The sequence below is a fragment of the Mus caroli genome, unplaced genomic scaffold (assembly GCF_978045245.1).
Source record: "Mus caroli unplaced genomic scaffold, Mus_caroli_1 scaffold_11, whole genome shotgun sequence".
Taxonomy (NCBI): domain Eukaryota; kingdom Metazoa; phylum Chordata; class Mammalia; order Rodentia; family Muridae; genus Mus; species Mus caroli.
This window is the reverse complement of record NW_028227266.1, coordinates 126,137-153,226: the sequence shown is the minus strand read 5'-3', so window position 1 is coordinate 153,226 and position 27,090 is coordinate 126,137. Positions and strand designations below refer to the sequence as shown.

At 38.8% G+C, this 27,090-nt stretch overlaps 1 protein-coding gene across 5 annotated transcripts in view; it reads right to left on the bottom strand.

The window, feature by feature from the left end:
- The window catches only part of Alkbh8 (alkB homolog 8, tRNA methyltransferase), a 56,174-nt gene that overhangs the window by 1,507 nt on the left and 27,577 nt on the right, over positions 1-27,090 (bottom strand). For 4 of the 5 annotated variants that reach the window (XR_015048901.1, XM_085844381.1, XM_085844380.1 and 1 more), the window contains 4 exons: positions 24,023-24,174; positions 21,941-22,197; positions 10,243-10,392; positions 7,733-8,284 (listed from right to left, as the gene is read on the bottom strand). Coding sequence is in view for 4 of the 5 variants with exons in the window: in XM_085844381.1 (XP_085700507.1) it covers positions 7,733-8,284; positions 10,243-10,392; positions 21,941-22,197; positions 24,023-24,174 (1,111 nt within the window). In the remaining variant the exon portion in view is untranslated. Of the gene's footprint in view, positions 1-5; positions 8,285-10,242; positions 10,393-21,940; positions 22,198-24,022; positions 24,175-27,090 lie in introns of those variants that run through there. The other variant, XM_085844382.1, reaches the window with a different exon arrangement.

Here is a 27,090-nt window from a genome sequence, read left to right as displayed (position 1 = left end):
AGAGCAACATCACATCAGGTAAGGCAGCAAGAGAGCTTGGAGCAACCTTTTTTTTTTTTTTTTCTTCAGAGGACATTTGAATGTTATGCTCAGCATGTCTGGGTCTTAGGTAAGCAACTTTTTTTTTGTTGTTTATTAAATAAAGGAGTACCATTTGCTTGTTATCCAGCTGTCTACGTGATTTGGAATCCCTGAATGTATGTGTTTGTCTCAGTGTAATGGTTGCTAAATGAATTTGTTTCACAATTGTTGCACTGTGCTCTGTGTTCTTCTTATTCCTGTCTTCACACACTGCTCAGCAATGAGTAGAACTTCTATACTTACAGCAACTGCTGTGGTTGTCTGCAGATGCATTATCTGCAAGATTTGCTTGGGGCAGTATAACTAAAGGCCTATGCCTATATCACAGAGGAGAAAAATGGATATCAAAATTGCATCCAGACTGAAGAATGGTAGCCCTGGGAAAATAGGCTGTAGAAACCACAAAGACATTGTGGGACCTTTGTATTCTCTCACACCATACCAATTAATCAGAAACTTTTGGCTTTCTACCACCAAATCTATAACCCAAAGCATACTGTTCTACTATCCAATGCTAACATAACATTATCACAAACCAATACTCACTACTCATTTGAATTACATTAAAAACTTCCTGACTGGTCCCGTTTATTCAATTATTGTCTAATCTTCACACAGAAGCCAGATGTTCCCTTCAAAGTGGACCTAATATGTCACTTGGTCCAAAGAGCCTGCAATCTCAAAATGGTAACCAACAAAATTTTGGCATATCCTATATTGTCTCTGACCTTGTCTCCAACTGGAACAATTCCTAGGTATCTAGGGTTCAGGTAGAGATGGTAGAAGAATTCAAGGACCTCTAGAAGAGGACAAATCTAAAGATACTCAAGTTCATTATATATAAAGTAAAATTTGAATAAAGCTGTCACACATCCTTCTTTAATGAACTTTAATGAACTTCAGCTTACTTATAAACACAATATAAATATGCTATTTATGTAGTAGTTATACTGCTTCATTCATGTAGTAGATGGGTTCTCTAGAGTAACATAACCAACAGAATATATTTATTATAAAATGGATATTTGTTAGATTGGTATATAGACAGAGGCTGGATAGTTTAACAATGGTCATCTGCCTACTGGAAAGGGAGAAAATCCATGAACACATGGCTGAGTCTCACTCTTTCTGTTACATACACATTTCCTCCTTGCAGTTCTTCACTTTGGCCCTTTATCTTAGCATTTTACACTAGAATTTCTCTCAATCTGAAATTCTGTTTCCACATATAAGTACATAACTAACTCTCCAACTTCAGTCAAATCTTCACTTAAAACTCCTCTTCTTACAGAGAACTATCAGCACTTTTTTAGAAGCTGAAAGCCACCAGCCTTCTTGCTCTCTTAGCTTCCAAACCTGATCTACATCTTTTTTTTTCCTATGGGGAAAATATGTCACTTCAGATCATAATATATATTTCTCAATTATGCTTATTCTTACTGCCCTTTCTACAACCCACCACTGGGCATAATACACCACTTTCTCCAACAAGAATTATGCCTGACATGCAACAGGAAAATCAATAAATTAACAACAAAGAATCATAGAGATGTACTAATGAATGTCAGTGCCAAATTGACTACATACACAAATACATGAGGAAAGGTAAAACTACATTACTTCCAGGTGTATAGCTAGGGTAGGAGATGAGGATGGAGCAAGCTGGCATTTACTGTCCTTTGTGCAAAAAGTGTTTGAAATAGTTGTGTTCTCTCATGTAATCTATCCAATAAAACTGCAACTTAGTATTATAATTTTTTTCTTTCAGATATGTATTTACCAAATTCTAACCACTACTAAGTGGTAGAGTTCAGTTTTAAAAACATCTGACTTGAAAATATTATCTGATACACAGGTTTTTAAGATAATATTTGTTACAGTGAGAAAATACTATGACAAAAAGCAATTTATAGAAGGAGTTTATTTTATCCTACTGTTCCAAAAGATTGAACACCAGAATGAACATCATGGCACCAGATTTCTATAGTAGGAAGCTGAACGATCACATCTCATCCACATACATGAAGTAGGAAGTGGGAAAAGGTCAAAAATCCTTAAAGTCCTCCACAATACTTCCTCCAGCAAGGTTCTACAGTGTAACTGTTCCATAACCTCCCCAAATAGCACCACCAACCTGGGACCAAGTAGTTAAATACACAAACCTGTTGTGGGTCATTTTTCATTCAGACCACAATATATAACAAGACAAATTTACTTAAGGTTAGACATAGCTATGAAGGTGTGTGGGAAGTCCTCAAGGGAGGCTCACAGCTGCTACCAAATTATGACAACTTTTATTTTAAAAACTTCAGCTAAAATTCTTCAGGTATGAAAAACATAAATCACATTGCCATAGCCCCGTTATTGTTTCTTTTTTTTTTTTTTTTTCCCCTTGGTTTTTCGAGACAGGGTTTCTCTGTGTAGCCCTGGCTGTCCTGGAACTCACTTTGTAGACCAGGCTGTCCTCGAACTGAGAAATCCTCCTGCCTCTGCCTCCCGAGTGCTGGGATTAAAGAAGCGTGCCAACACACCCGGCTCCATTATTGTTTCTTAACCTTTTATTTCACAGGGTTCTGATTTGAACAGGGCATCCAAAAATCAGTTTTAATATGGTATGAACACAGCTAAATTATTGTTGCTCTCATCTATGAGGTAATTTCATTAAAAAACTGATATACAGTACAAGAGTCAATTATGAGACACAATTATAATAAGATCCTTTCCTTATTAACTACAGAATTATAGTCATAAATGAAAAAAAGCTAATTGCCATTATTGTTTATATTTTCTTGCTTTATGACAATTTTTTTATGAAAAAATAAAAAAGTTATCTACTAAAGACTTTAGGAGAAACTTAGCAAGGTTTTCACACTGGCAGTTCCTATTTAGTCTCAAGAAAACTCTACTTACAAAGGTATAGCTAGGCAGCCTGACAGTGCTAGAAATGAGTAGTAACAAAAACCCACAAACACTTCTTAATTCTATTGGTAGAAAATATACAGTAAGTTGCATTTAGGCCTTGCAGGGTCAATGGACTTATTACTTCCTATACTTTTGACTGACACCCAAGGATGCCCTTTCAAAGGAGAAGAAATGATGGAAATGAATGTCTGATTTACTCTTTTTTTTTTTTTTTTTTAAAGACAGGATTTCCTGCACAAAACATCATGACCAAGATGCAAGTTGGGGAGGAAAGGGTTTATTTAGCTTACACTTGCAAATTGTTCACTACCAGAGGAGTTCAGGACTGGAACTCAAGCAGGTCAGGAACCAGCAGCTTATTCAGAGGCCATGGAGGAATGTTACTGGCTTGCTTTCCCTGGCTTGCTTAGCTTGCTTTCATATAAAACCCAAGACTGCCAGTCCAGGGATGGCACCACCCACAATGGGGCCCTTCTGTCATGATTGCTAATTGAGAAAATGCCTTACAGTTGTGCCTCAGACTGGACTCAGTTGGTCCCTCATCCCTCAGGAGAATCAGGGTTCCGGTACTCAGGTGGGCACGGAGTTGGCAGGGTGACAAACAGCAGAGAAAGTGTTGGATCTGAATGTAATGTCTCAAAGCGAGCATCAGACTTATATCACAGAAGCAAACAAGGAAGTTAGGTGATACATTAAGGTCAACCAAGGTACACTGAGGTAACCCGATGCAAAATAACTCTTTACACAAAACAGAAATGCATACATAAAAGCTGAAAGGAACCAGGCAGTGTTTACAACTCGGATAAAAAAAAAAATCAGTGTTTACAACTGGGATAAAAAGCAGGCCAAACTAAGGTCAGCTTATTCTTAGAAGCCAGGGCCAAAGGCTTTATGCCCTTGCCACAGTTCCAATTCTAGTCTATTGAATAATCCATCTTCTCCGTAGGCCATTGTAAATTCCTGTATATGGGAGTGACTCAGCTGTTATTCTAAGTATTTACTCTAGTTCCTTCTTAGACCACAATCTTCCTTCTTCCTAGGCCATTGTAAATTCCTGTATATGGGAGTGACTTGGCTGTTATTCTAAGTTTACTTTGTAGAACTAGACCTGAGATTTCTAGCTCTTATCTAGTAAATTGTAATGCCCGATTTCTTTCACTATCTACACCAGTGGCATTTCATCTGAATGAGTAGCATTCTAACTAAAATTAAAACCCAAGGTTGGCTCAACGATTTCCTAGAATATTGGTACACTGGTGGAGGCCAATCTAACTTAGCTATATGTCAAATCTTTCCTTGGAGGTTCTTATAATAAAACAATACTGAAGGAAAGCACACAAATCCATTCACCGACTGATGCAAGGACAAAGTTTGGAGCATTCGTGCTACGGGATGCCAAGATTCCAGGAGACTAAGTTTCGGTGAAACTTTTCGCCTCAGAATGGTGTCCAAGCTTTTGGGCCTGTCATGCAGTTTCCACAGGAGTAGGTGTGGCACAGTTGGATCTCATGGAGGCATTTCCTCAAGGGAGGCTCCATTATCTGTGATAACTCCAGCTTGTGTCAAGTTGACACAAAAAAACCAGCCAGTACAGTTTCACTATGTAACCCTAGGCCAGTTTTGAACTCTGGGACACGGACTTCGGAACAGATAAGACTCATGCCTGCCTTTGCCTCAATTCTATGCCTGCCTTTAAGTTTATTTCTAAAATATTCAAGAATAAGGAAATATTAAAATTACCTAATGAGTAAATATACATTTCAAGAGATTTTGTTCTTATTGAAAGATCCTCACAGAATGTAAAATGTCACAGAAGCCCTGAAATTGGCAAGATAGATTTCATTGTTAGCAGAACTAGTTTCACTGATTTAGAAAAATAGAGGTACACAATGCTCTGGCCACTCCTTGAACCCGTGTGTCTGCCAATGTTTTGACCGTTCCTTGAACCCATGTGTGTGCCCACTGATGAAGCCCATTGCCAGATGTTTGTGATATTGGTTGCTGGGTAAGAGTTGGAAAATCTCCCCAGTAACCACAGCCGGGCCAATCCTGAGTTGCTACACCTGCACCAGACTCTTTCTTTGTACCCCTCCCATACCCATTTCTTGAGAATAGATATTGTTTAGATCTGGAAATTACCTACTTCCTCCTTCTTCTTCTCCCCTGAGGGCCTATAAAAACTGGGACCCCTTTCCCCTCGAGGTTGACTCCTCTACCCCTGTGTGGGATATGAGTCGTCCCCAGAGCTCTGACTTTCCCCCCCGAATAAAGCCTCATGTGGTTTGTATCAAGCTTGGTCTCTCATGAGTTCTTGGGGGTCTGCTATTGTCCTGAGGCCTGAGCGAGGGGCTCCTCTCGGAGTCTTTCATTATGATCAGTCAACGTGGCTAACTTGTTTACTTGGAAACTTAAATTCACAAGAACAATATTCAAACTTTGATTTAGGAATAGCTAAAAATCTTATATCTTTTTTTTTTTAATGTATTTAGCTGAACATGGTGGCACTTGCCTTCAATTCCAGCACTTGGCACAGACAGGCAGGTTTCTGTGGGTTCAAGAACAGGCTGTTCAATTTAGCTAGTTCCAAGACAGTCAAACTACAAAGTGAAATCCTTTCTCTAAAGGAGGTATTTACTTGTATGAGTATTTGTGTGCACATGCGTGTTTGTGTGTGTGTGTATGTGTGATTGCATGCTTATGCACACATGCATAGGCATAAGTGGATATATATAGGTCCTGGGGATTCAGGGTGTCAGGATTGGTGGCACATTCCTGTACCAATTAAGCCATTTCACTGGTCTACATGTTCCTTTAATACAGTGGTTCTCAACCTTCCTAATGCTGTGACCCTTCAATGTTGTGGTGACCCCAACCATAAATTTATTTTTGTTGCTACTTCATAACTATAATTTTGCTACAATTATGTATCAAAATGTAAATATTTATTATTTCCAATGGTAATCATAAAAAGGTCGTTTGACCCCCAAAGGGGTCATGACCTACAGGTTGAGAACTGCTGCTTTAATATATAACCTAATATATAACCAACATCTTATTTTTTTCATACACACACACACACACACACACACACACACATTCAAACTTCAGCCTGCTGTGGTAGTACATGTAACCCCGGGACTGGAGAGGTGAAAGTAGGAGAATCAGGTATTCAAGATGATCCTTGGCTACATAGCAAAATTGAGGTCAACCTGGACCATATGAGATACCCTCTCAAAAGAGAAAAAAATAGACAACAAAATGTATATGCAAATAGAATTTTAAAAAATCCTACTATAATTTTAAAAAATGTTAGTTATAAACATTTTTTAAAGAACATGATGGTTTTAAAACATTTACATGTTATTTTTAATTATTTTTTTAATTGAGGCAATTACAAAAATCACAAAAATTTCCCCCTGGTATACTCAGTCTGGGTAGATATTCATCAATTTTACTAATACTTTTCAAGAACATGCTTTTGGTTTCACTGACTAGATAAAAATGCTACCCCTGTCCTGAATTGAGATAAACTGTGAGTATGAAACAGCCAATTGTGACTGCAAGAACAATGTTTGGTTTCACTGAAAACATTTTAACTTTTGTAATTTAACTGTTCAAGGGAACTATTAGAGTTGTGATTAGAGCTTAGACCAATGGATCACGAATAGTAATTTCTGGTAATAAGTTAGTTGGGTTTAGTAGTTATTTTTGCCATTGAAAAGTAATCTTTTGCTCATAGACTTTTATACACTTTACATGGCATTTATGATCACCACACACAACCTGTTTGCTTATTTGTTCGCTTGTATCAGCCATCCCTTCTTGAATGTCAGCTCCCTATGTGCTTCGTTCTTGTTTCCTGCTGGTTTGTCTGTGTTTGTGGTAATCAGTACTAAATCTAGAGCTTCAATGACAAACATAGGTTCTTCAATTCATCTACACCCCAACCTCTTTTACTTGTTTACAACTTCAATCCTAGTATTTAATACTACTCAGTACAGGGTGTGTGCTTAATGAGTATCTGTTGAATTAAATTTCTATTAATTATTGAGAATCTTCTGGCTGAAATGTTTCTGGGCAGGCATCCAGAATGTAATAGCAAGATGCAGTGAGAAAGTATAATTTTTTTTTTTTTTGGAACAAACAATTTCAGATAAAACTTCAGATTATATATATATATATTTGGTTTTTTGTTTCTGGTTTTGTTTTGTTTGGTTTGGTCTTTTAGAGACAGGGTTTCTCTGTGTAGTCCTGGCTGTCCTGGAACTCACTCTGTAGACCAGGCTGGCCTCGAACTCAGAAATTCGCCTGCCTCTGCCTCCCAAGTGCTGGGATTAAAGGCGTGCGCCACCACACCCAGCTCTTCAGATACTTTCTTATTGTCCAGGAGTATTCACTTCATTAAAATCTCACATAATTGCTTCATTATGACCCTACAAAAGTTGGAGTTATAAAAAGATTTTAACACAAAAACTTATCTTCAAATGCTATATATATATACAAACATCACAGACAAAATTTTCACAAGTTAATGTCAAACACCATACTTAAAAGGCATGTAAGAGGAACCTACGTTTATGAAGTCAGACAATGGGAATAGAGAAAAATGTTTCCTAAGTATCTCTCTTCCAAATTTTCTCATTATTTAAAGAGATAATTTAGTTTCCTTTTCAAAAACAGATTGACATTTTTTTCTTTACACATGATATGTTCAGATAAGTGATCAGACCTTTTGAAGAACAACACACCAATTCCCTTGATCATAATAGCTCTGCAGAATGCTAACATCACCCACAGCCTGGCATGAAGCTTCCAATTCTCCATCACAGAAAATATGGTAATAACGATGAAACACAGGACTTGGGTCAGGACATCCTGCTACACCAGATGGTTCAACAGCTTTGTCTTTACCAGGGTTTCCTTTGAGGTGCCAGGGAACCAGCACATCTTGGGAATGAAAGCAGGTCCTATTTATATGAATAGGGAGTTCAGAATTAGGAACTTTCCTTGACTTATACTCTTCTTCCTTGGTGTTACTACTGGAGTGGACAGACAATGCTGGGTCTTCATTGACCCCCTCAGGCGTTTGATTTACTAGAAATTCTTCCGTGGATGTGGCACTGTTTAGCTCATCTTTATCTCCTTGGCTAATTCTCTTTCCTCTAAGATACTTGGACTTCTGATTTTTATACTCTTGTTCCATTGCCCAGACATAAATGAGGGCCTGCCCACCAGGTCTCAGGAGACGGGCAAGTTCTTGGAGAGCTTCCACTCTGCGCTCCTAAAAAACCCAATAAAATGAAATGACTGTAATTTATCAACCCTGAGGAGACAGAGAAAATAAATGGGGAAACCCAATTAAATGTATAACTGTTTGCTGGTGCTCAAAACTGTACATATAACAGCTGGCTAAGGCACTGGTAAGCAAGTCTGCAGGCTGGACCTGACTGAATTTTAATTCACAGTGAGAGGGAATAAAATACAAGCAGAAAACAGAAGATTCAGTGGCCTAAGGACACCAGGCTCTTAGTACAACTCTATTATGTCATAGAAAAAACACAGCTATATTCAATGTAATTAAGAATTAAACACTGTATAATTTGGGCTAGGGAGATAGATGGCTTAGTGGTTATAAATGCTCTTGTCAATGCCTGATGATCTGAATCAATTCCCAGAACCCATTTGGTGGATAAAATTCAGTCTCACAGTTCTTCTCTGACATAACAAACAATACTCTGTGGCAAATGCACAGTCACATCAATACACACACATAGACAACAAATAAAAAAAATGCAAGTTAAATATTTCATATTTCATCATTTCAATTATTTTATAGTGACACATATTATAAATGAGTATATTAAAGCAACTATTAATGGGGGGGTGAGGGAGAACCCTCATAGAAGTAGGGGGAGGGGAGATGCAATAGGAAGTTTCCAAAGAGGAAAGAGGAAAGGGGATAACATTTGAAATGTAAATAAAGAAAATATCCAATTAAAAAAAAGTGCTTCAAAGGAGAAGTACTAGATAGAGTAAATATTCAACAGTATAAATAAATACCAAGAGCCTAAAACAACAAAAATAATATATAGTAATGCTACCATGAAAGACAGAGGAGCTAAATGTTGTTCTGACGTCTTATCTTGCTAGAAGAGCCAAGTATAAAAGCACAAAGTAGACTAATGTCATAGGTAGATATATATTGGTCACCTATGGTAAGTATTAAAAGTAACAAAAGACTATCCAGAAAGCTAAAGGAGGAGGGAAAACTACATTAAAACTACACAGCAAGCAATCAAAAAGAATTATTACTGATTTTTGTCACTGTGGTAAAATGTCCAAGAAAAACATTATAAATGTAGATTTATTTTGGTTCACAGACTTCAGATTTCAGTCCATAATCTTTTAGTTTCTTGTTCCTAGGACTACATTAGGCAGAACATCACAGAAGGGAATATCCTGGCAGAGCTGCTTATCTGATTGCAGCACATAGCATTAGGAAAGAAAGGAAACCATGGCAAGATATGCCATTCAAAGCCACTCTACTGGTGAACTCTTTTCTTTAAATCAGGCCCCACCTCTTAATAGTGCATACAACATAAAATAGTCAATGAATTGACCCACTGATGGAATTATTATCCTCATTACCCAATCACTTTCTAACAGAAAAACAAGCTTGGGGCCAAGCCTTCAGTACATTTTTTATTTTTTTTATTTTTGGAGGATACTTCATGTGGAAACCATGACAAAACTAGAAAAAAATAAAAGAAAGAAAAGAAATTTAAGAAAGGAAAGGTTTGTACTGGCAAGATAGATGGCTCAGCGGGTAAGAACACTGACTGCTCTTCTGAAAGTCTTGAGTTCAAATCCCAGCAACCACATGGTGGCTGATGCCCTCTTCTGGTGCATATGATGTCACCCATAGTGTACTTATTTATAATAATAAATAAATCTTTCGGTCGGAGCAAGCAGGGACTGAGCAAGCTGAGTTGACTGGAGCAAGCAGGGACTGATAGAGTGGATCCGACCAGAGCGAGCAGAGGTCCTAAAAATTCAATGCCCAACAACCACATGAAGGCTCACAACCATCTGAACAGCTACAGTGTAATCACATACATAAAATAAATAAATAAATCATTAAAAAAAAAAGAAAGGAAAGGCTTATCTTGACCCACACACACCCACACTTTTCTTGCCATTTTACTTACAAACTCTTACAGAGAGAAAAGCAACACTCACTGCAGTTGCAAAGTGGTGAATGACAGCAATAGAGATGCAAGCATCACAAGACCCACTTCTGACAGGAACAGCTAGTGCATCACAGACTAAGGCCTGGAACTGCCTCTCTCGACAAATGTCCACAAGGTTCTGGCTACGATCACACCCAATCTGTGATTAAAAAATAAATAAATAAATAAATAAATAAATAAATAAATAAATAAATAACATTTCATTTATATATCACAAGAAGTTTATTTCATACTTTAGACTAATCACATATGGTTCATATTCATAAGGAGACAACATTACCAGTCATAACAGTCAGTACAAAGTCATGACTATAGTCAGAAAAATCAATTACCATCCACTCCACCCCCAAAAGTGGAGGTCATATACAGTAGCACAAATAGTTCATCCTAGCAATGTGGGAGGCAGTGGCAGGCAAGGCCAGCCAGTATTAAACAGTAAAACCCTGTTTATTTTTGTTGGTGGTGGGTTTTTTGTTGGTTTGGTTTGGTTGTATTTTTTTTATTGTTGGTAAAGATTATTTCAGTTTTTAAAACTATTAAACCTATTTTCTGTTAAACACCTGATCTGGGTGTTGTGGCTCCTGGGTAGGGCCCAGTGGATGAAGAGGGAGGCTTCTAATACCATTCTAATAGTACAAGTGTCTACATCCGCTGGCATACCGGTAACATGACACAAAACAGAGGATCCTAGCAAATCAGTGAAATCTCAGAATGGCTCCAAAACAGGGTGGTGGCTGCTTTCCCTGTCTTTAAGGAGGAACCCTCGGGTACTGGCAGCCTGGAACTTCTCCATAATACCAGAGGGATGGTTGCCTACTCCAGAGCTCATGCTGATTTCCCATTAGTCCAAGGCTGTATAAAAAGGCTTGCTGCTGTGCAATACAGTAGTTCTGCATCTAGATATTGGTTTCTGGAGTTTGTTTCCCAGGTGACTCCACTTTCCTCTTCCCCTCCTTGATTCTGGATCCCACATCCTAGCCTTACAAACAACAAAGTGCTGAACTAACAATTTGTAAACACTACATTTGTTTATACCTTTCTGTAACGGAAATGCATCCTAAGGGAATGGTATCATTGAAGGCAGCAAGCAGAGCAAACATTTCCACTTCCCCAAGCAGGTAAGGCCTAATGAGTCAGCCCCATAATTATCTCAATTCTGTGTAAACTTTTCAAGGGCTTAATTTTCAGTATACCTCTGTTGTTTTTGTATAAGCTCTCCTATTTAGTAGCATATATACAAACAACCAAATATTTATGTACTATGTATACCTACATATATGTACATGCACATCTATACGCATATAACTGTTATGTGTACATGTAAACTAAGGACGATATAAAAGAGACCCAAGAAGTGGTAACCCACCATTTAATAATTATTCTAGACATTTTTCCTAACCAAATCCAATACTGAGCAATGCTTTTCTTTCTGTAAGAATGTGTAATTAAAGTGGCAGATTTAATTCAACAATAGTGGCCAGTCTGAACTCATATTTACTCATTTATTTTTCATTATAATAAACACTGGCTCTTACGGCTCTTGCAGTTCTGCTAAAAATAAAGAATACAGATTTTCTTACCAAAACAATTCTTGTAACCCTTAGAGCTGCTTTAATTTTTGAAGTTGGATAAAAGTTCCTTGGTATAATTCCATATGCGGTGTTCCAATGGGCTATTAATAACAGGACCAGAATCATTCCTAACTCTCCTCTTTATTCAAGATCCATGCCTGGCTGATCACATTCATTTCTTTTCACTTATATTCTATACAACTCAGCCAATTAAGCCCAAATTCTGAGTCAAAACTCCAGTCAAATAATATACACTAAGTTTGATGTTGGCTATATTTTCCTACATTTGAAATCAGTTCAAAAATAATAAGCCATAAGTATGCCTAGTTGTGACTGAAAGCTGAATCTTACTAAAAGCTAACAGGAAGAAATCCAATCTGACTGAAAAACAAAACTTTAAAGGTAGGCCTCAAGTTGTTCAGAGGGAAGTTGCTAAGAATCACAAAGAAGATCAGAACAGCATCCATGCAAAATCAGACGAAATGTCTCTCTCCTCTCACAAGATGCTTTTGACAGTTTGGACATAGCATTCCTTCTCATCAACAAGAAAAATAGGCATTGTGTCACACAAATACTACTGATAGTGGCCAAAGTGTGGGAGTCTTCCATACATCATAGTTAAAATCATGTTTTTGTGTTGTTGTTTGTTGTTTTGTCTTTCTTTTATAAACACCAAGAATAGTATCACATTTTTGAAGTTCTTCATAATTCTGCATAATGTCTACAACAGAGCAGAAAGATGGCCTATTTATAAAAAAACCATGAACCCAAGGACACTTTCAAAGCTATTTATTTCATTCTGTTGGATGGATATCAAGGACATAAACATTCATGTTAGGTTTAAAAATACTTTCTTTAATCTCCTCCGTTTGTGTATGTTTATGCGTGTACATGTGATGTGTTTATGTTGGCAAGAAGATGTGTGCCAAAGCACGTGTGGACATCAGAGGACAACCTCAGGTGTTAGTCTTTTCATTCCAACTTGCTTAATTCAGAGTCTCTTGCTTACTGCTATTTACACCGGGCTAAATGGCCCACCATCTTTAAGAATTCTCCTGTCACCAAGGCCCATCTCATTAGAAGAGAGAGTTGATTACAGACACCTGTTACCTGTTATCTGGGTTTTATATGGGTTCTGAGGATTTCAACTTAGGTCCTTTTCCTTGTACACAAGCACTTGTATGATGCACTGTACCATCTCTACAACTGTACCTTCATGATTTTTAAAAATTTCAAAGAAAAAACTAAACAAACCAAAACTATAAATACATGACTTTAAAAGTATAAGTAAAACATAAAAAAAAAATCATTAAAATAAAGTTCCATTTTCTATTGTTAAACTATCAAATGCATAATTTTTAAAGCACAAAAGTAATTGATTGTTACCTTGGCAAGTAAGAAAGGAAAAAAAAAAAAAAAAGAAGGTAAGCACACCCTTCAGTATGCAGAGTGGACTGCAGAGAACTCCCAAACTGTTTTAAATAAATCAAAATATCGATTAGGGAAGCAGAAAACCGGCCTGACCAGAGGCGTAAGTCCCTTCCAGTCGGGTCACCTTGGGCACAGAGTCGGCAGACACCCCCACTGTCCCTAGAGGACTCTCCACTTCATCTTAGGATCATTGGTGAGCAGAACACAACATATGTTCCAATTCAATATCGCAGAACCTGAGACAGCATTAGGGAAGCAGAAAACCGGCCTGACCAGAGGCACAAATCCTTTCCAGTCAGCACCAGCACCAGGTCACCTTGGGCGCAGAGTCTGCGGACATCCCGACTGTCCCTATCGGACTCTCCACTTGGTCTTAGGATCACTGGTGAGCAGAACCCAACATTAGTCCCAATCCAATTGTGACGGGCCTGTGACAGCAGGAACAAGGACACCGGAGCCCTTTCTGACCAGAGGTTCAGGTCCCTTTTGATCAGTTCTGGTTTACCTTGGTTTCAAACAGACCAGACAGCTCCACTGTCCTCAAAGAAGACACCATTTCCAAGCACTGTAACATGCCCAGGATCTTAGGACAACAGGATCCCAGGATAACAGGAACTGGGTCACACCAGTATTTCAGGGTCTCAGAGGAGCTTGACTGCCAAGAACTCTGACACACTCAGAATCTCAGGTTCACAGGAGCCCACAATCAAAGGAGCACAGAGAAAGCTGGACTCTGAGGAGTCCTGAATCAACTGGGATTATAGGAATGACAGGCTCCAATCAGATATATTGAGGGCAGCAAGCACTTGAGATAATCAGATGGCAGGAGGCAAGCATAAGAACAGAAGCAACATAAACCAAGGTTACTTGGCATCATAAGAACCAAACTCTCCCACCATAGCAAGTCCTGGATACACCATCACACCAAAATAGCAAGACATGATCTAAAGTCACTTCTCATGATGATGATGGAAGACTTTAAGAAGGAAATACAGGAAAACACAGGTTAACAGCCAGAAGCCTTTAAAGACGAAACACAAAAATCCCTTACACGAAAACACTACCAAACAGGTGATGGAACTGAACACAACCATCCAGGATCTAAAAATGGAAGTAGAAACAATAAAGAAAAACCAAAGGGAGACAACTCTGGAGATAGAAACCATAGGAAAGAAATCAGGAACCATAGATGTGAGCATTAGCAAGAGAATACAAGAGATGGAAGAGAGAATCTCAGATGCAGAAGATTCCATAGAGAACATGGACATAACAATTAAAGAAAACACAAAATGCAAAAAGATACTAACTCAAAACATCCAGGAAATCCAGGACACAATGAGAAGACCAAACCTACGGATAATAGGAGTAGATGAGAATGAAGATTTTCAACTTAAAGGGCCAGCAAATATCTTCAACAAAATTATAGAAGAAAACTTCCCATACCAAGAAAGAGATGCACATGAACATACAAGAAGCCTACAGAACTCCAAATAGACTGGATCAGAAAAGAATTCCTCCCGACACATAATAATCAGAACAAAAAATGCACCAAATAAAGACAGAATATTAAAAGCAGTAAGGGAAAAAGGTCAAGTAACATATAAAGGCAGGCCTATTAGAATTACTCCACACTTCTCACCAGATACTATGAAAGCTAGAAGAAGCCGGGCGTGGTGGCGCACGCCTTTAATCCCAGCACTCGGGAGGCAGAGGCAGGCGGATTTCTGAGTTCGAGGCCAGCCTGGTCTACAAAGTGAGTTCCAGGACAGCCAGAGCTACACAGAGAAACCCTGTCTCGAAAAACCACAAAAAAAAAAAAAAAAAAAAAAAAAGAAAGCTAGAAGATCCTGGACAGATGTTATACAGACACTAAGAGAACACAAATGCCAGCCCAGGCTACTATGCAAACCTCTCAATTACCATAGATGGAGAAACCAAAGTATCCCATGTGAAAATCAAATTCACAAAATATCTTTACAGGAATTCAGCCCTTCAAAGGATAATAATGGAAAAACACCAATACAAAGACGGAAACTACACCCTAGAAAAAGCAAGAAAGTAATCCTTCAACAAACCTAAAAGAAGACAGCCACAAGAACAGAATCCCAAATCTAACAACAAAATAACAGGAAGCAACAATTACTTTACCTCAATATCTCTTAATATCAATGGACTCAATTCCCCAATAAAAAGACATACACTAACAGACTGGCTGCACAAACAGAACTCAACATTTTGCTGCTTACAGGAAACCCATCTCAGAGGAAAAAAACAGACACTACCTCAGAGTGAAAGGCTGGAAAACGATTTTCAAAGCAAATAGTCTGAAGAAACAAGGTGGAGTAGCCATTCTAATATCGAATAAAATCAACTTCCAAAGTTATTTAAAAAAAAAAAATGGGGAAGGGCCACTTCACACTCATCAAAGGTAAAATCTTCCAAGATGAACTCTCAATTCTGAATATCTATGCTCCAAATGCAAGGGCAGTCACATTCATTAAAGAAACTTTAGTAAAGGTCAAAGCACACATTGCACTTCACACAATAATAGTGGGAGACTTCCACACCCCACTCTCATCTATGAACAGATCCTGGAAACAGAAACAAAAAGAAACTAACAGAAGTTATGAAACAAATGGATTTAACAGATATCTACAGAACATTTTATCCTAAAACAAAAGGATATACCTTCTCAGCACCTCATGGTACCTTCTCCAAAACTGACCAAGGTCACAAAACAGGCCTCAACAGATACAAAAATATTGAAATTGTCCCATGATTCCTATCAGATCACCATGGACTAAGAATGATCTTCAATAACAACATACATAAAACAAAGACAACATTCACATGGAAGCTGAACAACACTCTACCTTGAGACCTTGGCCAAGGAAGAAATAAAGAAAGAAATTAAAGACTTTAATTTTAAAGAGTTTAATGAAAATGAAGCCAAAACATACCCCAACTTATGGGAAACAATGAAAGCATTCCTAAGAGGAAAACGCATAGCTCTGAGTGCCTCCAAAGAGAAACTAGAGAGCATACACTAGCAGCTTGACAGCACACCTAAAAGCTCTAGAACTAAAACAAGCAAATTTACCCAAGAAGAGTAGATGGCAGGAAATAATCAAACTCAGGGGCGAAATCAACCAAGTGGAAACAAAAAGAACTATTGAAAGAATTAACCAAATCAGGAGTTGGTTCATTGAGAAAATCAACAAGAGAGATAAACAGTAGCCTCCAACAAGCCTGAAGCAGGCTGAGCCAGACCTTGACTTTGTTGCCACTAAGGAGAATACTTAAGGTGGAGCCTGCCTCCCTGGATCACTCTATTGTTCAGCCACTGCTGTGGCTGCTACCTGCTGGGAGTTGGCCTAGCTGTTCCTGAGTCTACATCCAATCCTACACTTGGTCAGCCTAGCTGTTCTGGAGTCTACATCCAATCCTACACTTGGTCACCTGCAGCTGGGCTCCAAGGATGATTTGGCAGGAATGGGCTTTCCCCCTCCTTTCTAAAGCGTGTCCCCCATTAAAAATTTGAGCCTTGATCAGAATACTGTCTTGGTTCCATCTCTCTCTCTCTCTCTCTCTCTCTCTCTCTCTCTCTCTCTCTCTCTCTCTCTCAGCCTAGTTTCCTTTTCTTTCAGCTCCAGGCTGCCTCCCAAGCTCGAAACCTTACATGGGAGCCTCAAGCCAGCCCCAACAATAAACCCTTAGCCAAACTCAGTAGAGGGCACAGGGACAGCATCCTAATTAACAAAATCAGAAATGATTTTGCTATACTCAACAAATGATGTTGCTATACTCAACAAAACTGGAAACCTGCATGAAATGGACAAATTTCTAGACAGATACCAGGTACCAAAATTAAATCAGGTTCAGATTAACTATCTAAACAGCCCCATATCCCCTCCCAACCAAAAAAAGCCCAGGACCAGATGGGTTTAGTGCAGAGTTCTATCAGACCTTCAAAGAAGACCTAATTCCAACTCTCCTCAAACTATTCCAAAAAATAGAAACAGAAGGTACCCTACCCAATTAATTCTATGAAACCACAATTACTCTGATACCTAAACCACACAAAGATCCAACAAAAAAGAGAACTTCAGACCAATTTCCCTTATGAATATCGATGCAAAAATACTCAATAAAATCCTCGCAAACCGAATCCAAGAACACATCAAAACAATCATCCATCATTCCAGCGATTCAGGGATGGTTTAATATACAGAAATCCATCAATGTAATCCACTATATAAACAAACTCAAAGACAAAAACCACATGATCATCTCGTTAGATGCTGAGAAAGCATTTGACAAAGTCCAACACCCCTCCATGATAAAAAAAACTTGGAAAGATCAGGAATTCAAGGCCCATACCTAAACATAATAAAAGCAATATACAGCAAACCAGTAGCCAACATCAAAGTAAATGGAGAGAAGCTGGAAGGAATTCCACTAATCAGGGACTAGACAAGGCTGCCCACTCTCTCCCTACCTATTCAATATAGTACTAGAAGTCTAGCCAGAGCAATTAGACAACAAAAGGAGGTCAAGGGGATACAAATTCAATAATGAAGAAGTCAAAATACCACTATTTGCAGATGATATGATAGTATATATAAGTAACCCTATAAATTCCATCAGAGAATTCCTAAACCTGATAAACAGCTTCAGTGAAGTGGCTGGATATAAAATTAACTCAAAAAAATCAGTGGGCTTTCTCTACACAATGGATAAGCAGGCTGACTCTACACAATGGATAAACAGGCTGAGAAAGAAATTAGGGAAACAACAACCTTCACAATAGACACAAATAATATAACATACCTTAGTGTGACTCTAACTAAGGAAGTGAAAGATCTATATGAGAAGAAATTCAAGTCTCTGAAGAAAGAAATCAAAGAATATCTCAGAAGATGGAAAGATCTCCCATGCTCATGGATTGGCAGGATTAATATAGTAAAAATGGCTATCCTGCCAAACGCAATCTACAGATTCAATGAAATCCCCATCAAAATTCCAACTCAATTCTTCACTGAGTTAGAAAGGGCAATTTGCAAATTCATCTGGAACAACAGAAAACCTAGGATAGCAAAAACTATTCTCAACAATAAAAGATAGATTCTGGGGAAATCACCTCAAGCTGTACTACAGAGCAATTGTGATAAAAACTGCATGGTACTGGTATAGCGACAGACAGGTAGATCAATGGAATAGAAAGACCCAGAAATGAAACCACACACCTATGGTCACTTGATCTTTGACAAAGGAGTTAAAACCATCCAGTGGAAAAAAGACAACATTTTCTTTTTTCTTTTTCCATATTTTTATTAGATATTTTCTTTATTTATATCTCAACTGCTATCCCAAAAGTTCCCTATACCCTTCCCCTGACCTGCTCCCCTACCTACTCACTCCCACTTCTTGGCCCTGGCATTCCCCTGTACTGGGGCATATAAAGTTTACAAGACCAAGGGGCCTCTCTTCCCAATGATGGCCGACTAGGCCATCTTCTGCTACATATGCAGCTAGAGACACGAGCTCTAGGGGTACTGGTTAGTTCATATTGTTGTTCCACCTATAGGGTTGCAGACCCCTTCAGCTCCTTGGGTACTTTCTCTAGCTCCTCCATTGGGGGGCCCGGTGATCCATCCAATAGCTGACTCTGAGCATCCACGTCTGTGGGCCAGGAAGAGGGAGTCAGTGGGTTGGGAACAGGGCAGGGGGCTAGGGGTGGGAGGGTATAGGAGACTTTCGGGATAGCATTTGAAATGTAAATGAAGAAAATATCTAATGAAAAAACGAAATAAAAAAGAAATAAAAAAAAGAATACCTATGCAATGTGAAAAATTAGTCTGTTATTCACAAACTGAAATTGAACTACATACATGACAATACATGAGTATCATTTTGTTCTTGATGGAAAACTATTCTTTTCTTCTGCCACTGCATGTTAGCTCTAAGTTCCCTTGATTGCAGTGGTAGTATTTCCTTTGTGTTGGTACACAGCATCAAAGGTGGAGAAGGAAGCCAAGATTCCAAGTAATCTGAGATTATTTCAATAACTTGGATATAGACTGACTCATTCATTCATGCATTTTCTTCCTCTTTTCCTTCCCTCTTTCCTTTCCCTCTCCTCTTCATCCCTAATATTGAGAAATAAAAGTTCTAGTCATCCAGAGCAGTGATAATATAGATAATGTGGATAAGCCTACCACACATAGAACTTTCTTCACATAGAAAGGAAAAAAAAAAAGGGGGTGGCTCAAAGAACAAAATTATAACAAATGAAAGCAGATAATTGCAGAATTGCAAATGGCTTTACCTCTGGATCTAGAATGGTTAAGTTCATAAAATTTTAAATCTATGAGGGAATACTTTCCTTTTCTGACTATGAATGAATGAGTACTGAGGATCAAGTCTCTGTTATTTCGGTATAGGGGCTACGCTGAAGCTGGCATTCAGCAACTAATAATTCTTTGTATTTTGACTAGTTGTGGCTTCTTATAATAGTATTCATCTGCTCAAAAAAGATGCTTTTTTTGATGAGCTGCAAGAGTTACACTTACGTTTGGAACTAGGATATGGTGGTTTAGTATGTTCAGCCCATGTGAAGTGGAACTGTTAGGAGGCATGGCCTTGTTGGAATAGGTGTGGTCTTGTTGGAAGAAAAGGGTCATTGTTGGAGTGGGCTTTGAGGTCCTATGCTCAAGCTTTCACCTGTGTGGAAGGGAGCCTCCTTCTGGCTGCCTGCAGGAAGAATCTCTTCCTGGCTGCCTGCAGATCAAGATGTAGACCTCTCAGCTCCTTCTCCAGCACCATGTCTGCCTGTATGCTGCCATGTTTCCTGCCATGATGATAATGGATTGAACCTCTGAAATTGTAAGGCAGCCCCAAGTAAATGTTGTCCTTGATAAAAGTTGCCTTGGTCATGTTGTCTCTTCACAGCAACAAAACCCAAACTAAGACACAGGGTTTACAGTGCTTCCATTTTTGTGCTTCCTTGTCATAGTATATTACTGTTGTTATTAAGGACACTGCAAAAAAAAGTTATTACAACAGACTAAGTTAGCAAACATGCCTGTACTGGCTAGTTTTGTGTCAACTTGACACAGCTGGAGTTATCACAGAGAAAGGAGCTTCAGTTGAGGAAATGCCTCCATGAGATCCAACTGTAAGGCATTTTCTCAACTAGTGATCAAGGGGGAAAGGCCCCTTGTGGGTGGTGCCATCTCTGGGCTGGTAGTCTTGGGTTCTATAAGAGAGCAGGCTGAGCAAGCCAGGAGAGGCAAGCCAATAAAGAACGTCCCTCCATGGCCTCTGCATCAGCTCCTGCTTCATGACCTACTTGAGTTCCAGTCCTGACTTCTTTGGTGATGAACAGCAGCATGGAAGTGTAAGCCAAATAAACCCTTTCCTTGCCAACTTGCTTCTTGGTCATGATGTTTGTGCAGGAATAGAAACCCTGACTAAGACAATGCCCATTCTTTTTTATCTCTTAAATGTGTGTGTTTATGTGTGTGCATGTGTGTGTGTGCACAAATATGCACATGCATGCATGTTGGTGACAATACATGTGTGCATACAATTATGAAGGCCGTAGACCAGCTTCAAGTGTCATTCCTCAGGAGCTGTCCACCTTGTTTTTTTGAGATAAAAATCTCTCAATGATGACTGACTCAGGTATGCTGATTAGTCATTGAGCCCCAAGGACCCTCCTGTCACTGCTTCCCCAGTACTGGGAAGAAAGTACTGGGAAGCCACTGTACCCAGCTTTTGATGTGAGTGTTTGGGGATTGAATTCTGTTTCTCATGTTTATGTGGAAAGCAATTTATGTACTGAGGTATCACCCCAAGACTACTCCAATTCTTTTTTCTGTTTCCCTAGGTATTTATGACCATTGTACTCTTTGCAATTTTTCTTGTCCTTAGACTTTACTTTCTAGTGTGACCATGAATCAACTATTTTATGATTATAAACTATAGATTAGAAGAGATTTTATAGAGAACTTTTCCTTATTGGGACATCCTAATAGAAGAAAGATAAAGCAGATGCATAAAGCAGAAAAACTGGAAGAGGAGTAGAAACATTGTAAGGACCACAGGAACAAGACATCTGCTATAAGACAGCATCTTCTATATATGACAGGAAAGCTATACCATGGAATCTCAATATGACTGCCTAATCAAGACCTGAAAAATGACAATACCAGATGACATGCTAATGTAGATGGGCAGAAATTCACAAGGTCCACTCCTGTATGAAGAATTGTGGGCAGTTAATGACGAATGAGAGAGGGAAAGAGGGCATCTTCTTCAGGAAGAAGCCTATCTAATAGGTTATTCAGTCTCAAGTTATTAACCCTAAACACACATACACACACATATACATAAATACCACTAAATGGACTCAGCAGGCTTCATATGTGTGTGTGTGTGTATATATATATATATATATATATATATATATATATATATATATATGAATATTTATATATAACAGTAACAGTTTAATAAAAGAGGTCATGGAGTTTTAAAAAGAATGAAAGAAACATATGAGAAATTGGAATTGGGAGAAGGAGGGAGGAATGAAATAATGGTAAGTACAACACTCATGTATGAACAATATCCTCCCCATTTGTTTTTAAATTAAAAAAAAGAAGAAGTAGCACAATTACTTGCCATATATAAGTCCTTGTTGATGCCAAGGTATTTTCCATTTCCACATCCAATATCTGCCACTATGGAACCACTTGGCAAAGCTTTCAGGAACTCTACTATGCGTGGCCATGGGCTATGTCTTGTGCTGCTGAAGTGACTTGCAATCTCATTGTACACATGATGGACATGCTTTTGCTCTAACTCCAATGCTTCTTTACTGCTCTCTGGAAGGGATGGAGGTGTGGCCTTCCTTTGTCTGTCGCAGACTGAGGAGTAACCTATATGAAAAGAAAAAGTTCTGTATCCAGGTGTGGCAGCTCATACCTACAACCCTACCATTTGAGAGTTTGAGCAGCAAGACCAATAAGAATTTGAGGGCATTCTGTATTATATATTGATTTCCATGTGGCCTAGGCTTACAGAGTGAAACCCCGATCTCAATCAATCAATCAATCAATAGAGCTAGTTAACAAATCAATCATAAACAAACTAATTCATTAAGTAAGTAAAGTAACAAACTTTTACCTTTTATGCAAAATATTAGGGTATCAGATAAAAATCCATGTATGGTACAGGGTCTATGGGTAGTTGACGGTTGCTGGGGGAAGGAGTGTCATTTTCTTTGGTCATGCTGCCAATGATGAATAGTCCATGCTCCAGAAAATAATTCTATACTGACATTCAAACAAATAATTCTAACTAAACTCAATGAATTATTAAAAAAAAAAAATGAAACAAAACAAGTAAGGGGTGGGAAGTTTTTTGGGAAGAAGGCAGTCACTTGGAGAGGACTAATGGTGAGTAACAAAGACCAAGATTAGTATGAAATTGTCACAAAAGCAAGAGGAGGGGAAACAAAAAGGGAAACATCGGGGCTGGTGAGATGGCTCAGTGGGTAAGAGCACCCGACTGCTCTTCCGAAGGTCCAGAGTTCAAATCCCAGCAACCACATGGTGGCTCACAACCATCCGTAACGAGATCTGGCGCCCTCTTCTGGAGTGTCTGAAGACAGCTGCAGTGTACTTATATATAATAAATAAATAAATAAATCTTTAAAAAAAAAAAAAAAAGGGAAACATCTGTAAACTGAATAGAAAGACCAAACAAAGGCTTTAGCATTTGATTTTTCATTAATAACCATCCGCAACAAAGAAACATTTGCATAAGAAACCTAGCTTGTCTCTCCAACCAAATTTGGAAGTAGCTTAAAGCTTTAATGCTCTGGAAGGGGAGCTTTGCTTTCCTTTCTATTCCTTTTAAAGCTGCCAGAAGTGTGAAATTTTCCCAGGACTAAACATTTCTAAAATATCACATTTTATAAACTTATTGACACTATTAGCAAAATAAGTAAACACTCATTTTTGCCTCACAAATTCAGCAATTTTAAGGTTTTATTAAACAGAATTACTATCTTCTGATGTAAGAGGCTTTGTTCTTTAACATTTATTTGTATTTTTATTTATTTGTATATGTTTCTGATTGTATATGCCAAACAGAGTAGGGGTGCCTGTAGAGGCCAGAATGTATCAGACCTTTTGGACCTGAACAGACAGTCCGATAATTTGGGTAGTGGAAAGAAGCTACAGGTAAACCATCTTCTAGTCCTGAGATAAAAGATTTTTAATTTAAAATGTTTTTAGGATTACAGCTCACTGTAATAGCTACTACTGCAGGCTACCCCAAATTGAAATACTTGTGATATGAAAAGCATTCTCTGATATTTATCATTACAAACTATCATTTATAAAATAAATAGAATTTCTGTTGAGTCCAAGAAATACATCTAGGAATCAACATACTTAAGTAAACAAATCAGAATAGCACAACACTCTCTAATCTGTCACTTTAAAAAATGAAGCATTTTCTTGGCATTCAATAATGCTAAAGCTTTTTCCCATATTTAATGATAAAATATAGCCTCTGCCTTCAAAGAATAGAAACATCAATGAAGAAAGCTCAGAGAAGTGCTGGGAAAGCTAATCCAGAACAGAGTATAAGAGATGTCACTGGGAAAGTTAGGAAAAAGCTCTAAGCACTGGTAGTCTTAAAGCATTTTCTTACTAGATTTATTCTGTTGCAGCACAGATGAAATTAGAGACTTACTACAATTGCAGGGCATTCGCCTCACTTTTCTAAACGTAAAGGATGTGCGTATTCCCCTCTTGCTTAACGTCAAGTCTCCAATGTCACTGGTGATTATTCCCCCTTTAAATTGCTCAGATGCTTGGACGGTATCAAATTTTCGAGGTGTAATTCTGAAAACAATAAATAACTTATTTGACATTATAGTGAAAACCATATCTTAAGAAACATAACAAATGTTGGAATTAATATATCTTTTAACATCTCTAACACTCTACAAACTACAATGTACTTGGGAAAGAATTTACATATAGCAGCTTGGAATCCTTTTTCTGTTTTCTCCAAAATAAAAATCAAAAGGTTTTTACCAAGTTTATTTCCTATGCTTTCATGCTTACTTCAATGTTTTCTCCCTTTCACAAGAGCTTAATTAACATTTCAATCGTTGGTATCCTGTTTGTTTTTCTTTCTATATCAGCCTTTTCCCCATCTTTGAGTACCCCCCACCTTTCCCTTCATCTCTTTCTAAAGTGTGCACACTTGTGCACACACTCGCGCACGTGCACGCGCACACACACACACACTCTCTCACACACACAATCAATCAGTAATGCCAACGCAACCTTCAAAAATAATGTTGAGATTTATTTTTCTTTCTCCTAAAAATATAAAGAATATACAATCCTATACCAGCATTAAACAGGAGTGCCTTACAATACAAACTTTCAGAAATCACTACTGGCATAATAAATTTTCAATTTAAAAAAGTGAACAAATTGTTAATCCCAGCCCACTTTCAGGGACTCAGCACCAGCAGCTATTTCATCACCAGCTGCCTGTGTGGCATGTGCACCCTTTAAAAGGTCCCTACCATCATGGCCTGCTCTTTTTCTCTGTCTTTCTGTCTCTGTTTCTCTCTCTTTTTTTTTTTTTTTTTGGTTTTTTTTCAAGACAGGGTTTCTCTTCATAGCTCTGGCTGTCCTGGAGCTCACTTTGTAGACCAGGCTGGCCTCGAACTCAGAAATCCGCCTGCCTCTGCCTCCTGAGTGCTGGGATTAAAGGCGTGCGCCACCACGCCCGGCTTCTCTGTTTCTCTTATGTCCCAACTCTGAGACAGATTTTTGCTTCCCTTGCTCCCACAACCAATAAATCCTTAATGTGAGAAGTGTTGCATGGTGTGATTTTTGTAGCATACTTTGGTCCTGACCTGCCAAGGTACTTTGCTGGAAAACCAAACCAAAAATCATCTCAGGAGATGCTATAGATTGAAACAGAATAGAAGCCAGGCAGTGGTGGCACACGCCTTTAATCCCAGCACTTGGAGGCAGAGGCAGGCAGATTTCTGAGTTCGAGGCCAACCTGGTCTACAAAGTGAGTTCCAGGACAGCCAGAGCTATACAGAGAAACCCTGTCTCAAAAAAACCCAAACCAAACCAAACCAAACCAAAAAAAGAAATAGAATAGAATACTTTAAGTGCCATTATTCTTAAAGAGTGGCAACAAAGAGCCTGGACCAGAGAGAGAGAGAGAGAGAAGAGAGGGGAGAGAGGGGAGAGAGGGGAGAGGGGAGAGAGGGGAGAGGGGAGAGGGGAGAGGGGAGAGGGGAGAGCGGGGAGAGGGGAGAGGAGGGAGGAGAGAGAGAGGAGAGAGGGAGGAGAGAGGAGGGAGGAGAGAGAGGAGAGAGGGAGGAGAGAGGGAGGAGAGAGAGAGAGAGGAGAGAGGGAGGAGAGAGGGAGGAGAGAGGGAGGAGAGAGGGAGGAGAGAGAGAGGAGAGAGAGAGGAGAGAGAAGAGAGGGGGGAGGGGGGAGGGGAGGGGAGAGAAGGAGATGAGAAGAGGAGGGAAGGAGATGAGGAGAGGCGAATACATGATCACATGTTACAAAGTTCATCACAAGTTCACACAAAAAAATCAAATCATAAATTGAAATAGAAGTTTACAACAGCGAATGTTTACACGCATATCCATTAGGAGTAATTATCTTGTTAAACATCCATTATCAGCTGGGCGTGGTGGCGCACGCCTTTAATCCCAGCACTTGGGAGGCAGAGGCAGGCGGATTTCTGAGTTCGAGGCCAGCCTGGTCTACAGAGTGAGTTCCAGGACAGCCAGGGCTACACAGAGAAACCCTGTCTTGAAAAACCAAAACAAACAAACAAACAAACAAACAAACAAACAAACAAACAAACCATCCATTATCACTCTCAGCTCCACAGGGTCATTGAAGGTTTAAAACCCTAACCATGTTATTAGTGAAGTTTCGTATAGATAAACCCAGTCGATATTTTATCCTAACACCTATAATAAATATATAATAAATATATTATATAATAAATATAATAAATCGTTAGTTCCCTTTTAATGTCCTTTGGTTAATTGTTTTACAACCTCTTGGGATGTGTTCTGGGTAGGAGAAAGTCTGGTTACCATCTAAGAGCAATTAACTGGTGATACTTGGGAGACTGAGAGAGTTCTCATTGCAGCTTTGACTATCAGAAAAGGACCTAATAGCAGTCCCATTAATAAAATAGCTTAATAATCACAAATAGAATTTTAGGTATTCTTATAGGGTCATCACTAAGACTTAAGTCATCTATTTGTCTATATAGCATCACTACAAGATGGATACATCTTCATGGATCTGCAGAGATTTGCTCCTGCTTAGTGATATATATGTTTGGTAATAAAAGGAAAAGCATATTAATAGCAGGAATCTTTCTTAAAATGAGTCCCTCATAGCCTTGCTTAATGAGGGGCTCACCCGTAGCAGATTATATAATAATCCGAGGCAGGCCACCTCAGGATGATCAACTGCTAGTTATTAGCTTGTCCCATTATGGTACCTGACAACCTTCTGTACTCTGCTTCTCCAATCAAATTCTCAGGGTCAACTCTAGTGCAACAACAGAATACAAGCTACAACCTCCCTTTCCTCCTGTCCTTGCCTCCCTGGAACTCAAAGCACATTCCCTCTTGGGCTCCTATACCCACCTCAACACTGTGCTTTACCCCCAACTCAGGAAGACACACACTGTTCTCCCTCAGGCTTCCAGATGACAAGGAAGAATGCCAATGGACCTTCTCTACTTTC